Source organism: Pogoniulus pusillus, chromosome 13 (assembly GCF_015220805.1).
Source record: "Pogoniulus pusillus isolate bPogPus1 chromosome 13, bPogPus1.pri, whole genome shotgun sequence".
NCBI classification, from domain to species: Eukaryota; Metazoa; Chordata; class Aves; order Piciformes; family Lybiidae; genus Pogoniulus; species Pogoniulus pusillus.
Genome location: NC_087276.1, coordinates 26,435,078 through 26,439,921, shown reverse-complemented (window position 1 = coordinate 26,439,921; position 4,844 = coordinate 26,435,078). Strand labels below are relative to the sequence as shown.

The window sequence follows — 4,844 nt, the reverse complement described above, 5'->3', positions numbered from 1 at the left end:
CCTTGCTCAATAATTAAAAACAAGCCTCCAGTCATCAAAAATCTGAGTGCCATTCAGTGCCAAATACTTTCTGAGGAGGGCTGCTGCATTACTTCTGGGTCTGGCCAAGAGGACAGCCCAGATGTGCCAGGCACTGGTATGCCACGGTACACATGGACTCTTCAGGTGTCAGGAGGTGGTGTGCATCCCCTCACACCCAGTGCTCAGCAGGCATGGGGAAGGGACTGATGTCCAGCTTTGTCCCTGCCTTTTGAGTCTCACATTTTTTTCCTCCCACCTGTTGCCTGCTCTGATGTGTTTTCACTCAGATCTTCATGAATGCAGATCCAGTGCTCAGCACAACAGAATTCTCAAGCCTTAGCCAGGCCTTTCAATGCTAACACAATAAAAATAAACAGTTTATTTATCAAAGCCTCCTTTAAAGGAGATGATGGAAGAAACAGGTTTTTAACCTACTTCTGATTCTCAGGAAGAGCAAGCACTTTGATTCTCTCCTTCCCAGACAAATAGCATTGCATTAGCTGACTCTGATTCTATTAGCTCCAAACCACTTTCTATTTTTATTTTCACATACCATTGACTTCGTTTGGTACAGACACAGCTGAACAAAGGCTGGTTTTACAATTGCAAATCACACTAACAAGTGTCCAGCTCTTTCTACTCTGCCTGCAGGAACATGGCTGCAAGAAAGAGAGATGATGCCCAAGGAATATTTTCCTATTGCATTTCCTAAATCACATCTGAGGCCATATTATCCCCTCAGAATTCCCAAACGTGCTGGTGGCAATGGCTGTTTTAGGACTTCTGCCACTGTCTCTTCACATAAGGAGAATTTATTTGCATGGAGGAGTGAAACAATAAGATCAGACAAAGAAATCTCAAGTGGTAAAGTGTGTGGAATTCTCCACTAGCATTACTTTCCACGATGCTGTTTCTAGCATTTCTTCACTGCTTGCAAACTACAATGGATGGATTTGGAGCAGGGAGTGCCTCTTATCACTGCTCTTCATCAGCACAGGGTGAGCAGCAGCAAGCAGTCAAATTGTTGCTGTATTCAAACGGCATCTCTGCATTCAGAGATGGAGCTGCAGGGAGAGCTCACTGCTGGGAAGTTGATCTATCTAATTACCTGACTGTTGACTGGGCAACAGGCTACACATCCAGTTGTCCTCAGTAAAAACATTTTGTCTTAAAACTTGATCTGAGTTAAAATACTTCATCTTTTTCTCTCTTCCTTCTTTCCCTGTCTCAGCAGTTTTGAACTGGTGGTGGGAGTGATCAGAAGAAAGGGGCTTTTTCTATCATTAGCATGTCTGGTCAGAAAGGCCTCCAGAGAGTCTTTAAATGTAGAGGAGGGTATGAGGTTCACTTCATGAGCAGAATTACAAGGAAGTGTTCTCACTAGAGACAGTGTTCAGAGGTGGATGCTGGCAGGTGTTCAAGCATCCACACTTGTTCTTAAGGCCATGACCTCCTTGACATGGCCTGCCTGTGGTGGGGTTGGTGGAGGATCTTTTCCTTGCAGGCTCGGTTGAAGTCTGGTAGGAGAGCAGCTCTGGGACAGAGGAGCGGGCTGTCCCTTCAGACAGAGAGAAGTTAAAGAGAGACACCATCCTTTGGTGGTATTTGCTCTTCATTTCCTTGGCTGACCTGTAGAGGTTCCCAACAAAGCAGTAGCATATAGGGTTGAGACTGGAATTGGTGAGGCCAAGCCACTGGGCAAAAGGTCTGAGCTGCAGGATCCAAGGAGAAGGAGTCACATCCTGCAAAGACTTAGGGATGTTGAAATCAATCCAGATGTCCATCAGGTAGACAGGCAGCCAGGAGATTGCAAACAGGAGGACCAAGGCCACCACCATCTGCGCTACCTTCTTCCGGATCTTCAGCCTGGAGGCTGGCAGGGATCGGTTCAGGGCAGTGCTCTCCTTCAGCTGACTGCTGCGGCTCCACAGCCGGCGCACCGTCAGGAAGCAAATGACCATGTTGAACAGGACCGGCAGGCAGTAGAGGGCACAGAAGAGCAGGAAGTTGTAGGCTTGCTTGAGCCTCTCCTGGGGCCAAATCTCCCTGCAGATGGAAAACACCAGAGGCAAGCCCTCAACCACCCCAATCTCATCACGTTTATTCATGAAGATGAGGGGCATGCATATCCCTGAGGACAACAACCACACCACCAGGATAGTGCTGAGGATCCTCTTCTGGGTGAAGAAAGACCGGGCGTTGAGTGGATTGTGCACGCTGTAGTACCGGTTCACGCTGATGACGGTCAGACTGAGAACGCTGGCCGAGACAGAAACTGCCTGGATGAAGGGCACTGCCCGGCAGAGGAAGTCCCCATACACCCAGGCTTTGTAGATGAGGTTGCCCACAGTGATGGGCATGCAGACACACACCACCATGAGGTCACACACCGCCAGATTGATGAGGAGGCTGCGGGTGGCACTCAAGCTGGATGCCCGACTCTGGCGCTTCTGGGTGAGCACCCTGATGGACATGATGTTGCCCACGAAGCCCACCACAAAGGACACCAGGTACATTGCTGTGAGGCTGATGGTAACTGGCTCCTTCACGAAGAGGAAGAGCATCTTCTCCAGTTCTTCCCAGCCCAGCTCCTGACTCCCATTCCAAAGCCCACCTTGAGTCTGGTTCTCCTCCTGCCAGAGCTGCAGAGGGCCGCGGGGGTCTCCGGGGATGGTGGGGGAGGAATTCATGGCTGAGTCCCTCCCAGACACCCCGGGCTAATGGGGCAGAGCCTGCCGCGCTGCCCTGAGCGCTCCCGGCATGCTTACTGGGACTAGTCGCGCCTGCAAAACAGGGGGCAGAGAGGAAGGATGAGCGCAGGATCCCGGCTAGGCTCTCCTCTGCTCGGGAACATGCCGGGTCGGAAATGGCTCCTCCGCAACTTAGTTGAGAGGCGGGCGGCAGAGCTGGGGAGGGTGGGCTGGGCAGCGGGGCTCCGCGGCAGCGCCCCGGACAGCGAGCTTCGTGCCCGGCCGCGGAGACATGGCACCTTCAGGGGAAGGGAGGAAAAAGGGACCGCCGTGCTCCCCGCACCCAGGAGGAGCAGCTTCTGCCGCCGCCCGCCGCGGCTTCCCCATCTCTCTCCCGGGAAAGTTGCGCACCCCTTAGCCGCGCTGCCGGTCCCCGCTCCCTGGCTGCTCCTCAGCCCCCCTAGTTCCCGATTCCCTCCCCGGTTCTCCCCCGGTCCCGCGGCGCGGTGCAGCGGCACTCACCGGGCGGAGGGCGGGCAGCGCCGGGCCGAGCTCCTCCCGCGGGCGGCACTGCCGTGTGCCGGCAGCGCAGGACCCGCCGGCACACGCACCCACGCACCCGCGGCACTGCGAGCCCGGAGCCCACCCCGCGCCCTGCCCCTGCGCCCCGCACACAGGCACTCAGCCCCGCACCCGCACAGCCCTCTCTGCAGACCTATCCTAGTCCGCCCGCCCTCCAAACACTCCCGTGTAGTTTCCCGCAGCCCCGCATGCGGGCCCCCGACAGAACCTCCGTCCCTACCTCCCCCTCCTTGCGCGTTTATAGACCCCCCCCCCATACCCTCACTCCGTTCAGAACCCACCCACGCGCACCTTTCCGCGGGTGCCCTGCACTCCCCTCCCTACCGCGCACACACAGGACCCTTTCTCTGCATACCCGTTCCCCACAGCCCTCGCACTGATGCGTGTCCTCCCGGCAAGTCCCGCTCCAGCCCTTCCTTCACACACTGGTTCGGTTCAACTTCTGCACCCACTTTGCATCCCCACGCACCCCCATGCACACAGACGAGCTTTGCGCGCTCAGGTTCCGCCCTATTGCCCTGTCCAGCAGAGGAGCATCCCCGAGCTCTGCCGGGAGTGTTGGCTGGGGCCGGGCCTTGACCCGGGCTGAGCCCTGCAGGCTGAGCCGAGACGGGCAAAGCCGGACCCAGCCGAGCCGAGCCGAGCCGAGCCAAGCCGAGCCGTGCCAACCACACCCCCGCGGTGGCTCAGTGTCCGGCCGCCACGGGCGCGGTGCTGAAAGGACAGCTCCACGGAGCCGGGCAGCAGCGAGCACGGACGGGGCAGAGTACGGGCAAAGTTTGGGTCTGAGCAGGCAGAGACGTGCGCACACTTCGCCAGACTCTTTCAGATGGTCTCTCTCCCCTACTGGGCTCAGCTACATCAAGGCAGTTCAGTGCTTACTTCTGCTCCGATACCAAATCCACTCTCCTTCCGTGCCTCCCGGCAGAGGCTGGCACGCCAGCGGTTACCACCCCAGCAGGCACTGGTGGGAGAGCAGAGAGCACTCCAGAAGGAACCCCAGCTTTTTTGTGTTTTCTCTTGGACTGATGGAATGGGAAGAATGGGTCACAGGAAAACTAAATTGAAAAAGTTGAAGAGCTTTGTCTGGGAAATGAGTTTGGTTTGTAAAATGAAGCTTTGATGGGAAGAAGTCAGTCAATGCCAGTGAATCACAGGGGGAAATGCTTGACAAGAGGAACTGATACCTCTGCCTGAAGTCTTCTTTTTTTAACGTTTTCTTTCTTCACCTTCTCTGAGAGAGGAAAGTAACAAATGGAGCCTGGGTAGAGGCTGTTTGTCACTGAATGGTGAGTGCCCTTGACTTCAGTGGGGAATTCTCCATCCATTTTCATCTACTTATATGGGGGGGAAAAAAAAAGCAAATATTTTTAGTCAGCCTGATGTGAAATGAAAGAAAGATCAGCAGAGGAAGCACATTTGGGGAGGGGGGAATGTGATCAGCATATGAAGCTCTCCTGCATTAGAATGCATTTGCCTTAAGTGTGTGACTGCTTATTCCCTTGTAGTTTTATGTATGTGTATTTATAGATCTTCAGAGACAAACAACTT

At 54.7% G+C, this 4,844-nt stretch overlaps 1 protein-coding gene across 1 annotated transcript; it reads right to left on the bottom strand.

Annotated features, from left to right (window-relative positions):
- Positions 1 to 503: 503 nt before the first annotated feature.
- Positions 504 to 2,790, bottom strand: LOC135180356 (galanin receptor type 1-like). The gene has a single exon (XM_064152715.1). The coding sequence runs from the start codon at positions 2,709 to 2,711 to the stop codon at positions 1,383 to 1,385; it is 1,329 nt and encodes a 442-aa protein (XP_064008785.1). The 5' UTR covers positions 2,712 to 2,790; the 3' UTR covers positions 504 to 1,382.
- Positions 2,791 to 4,844: the final 2,054 nt, after the last annotated feature.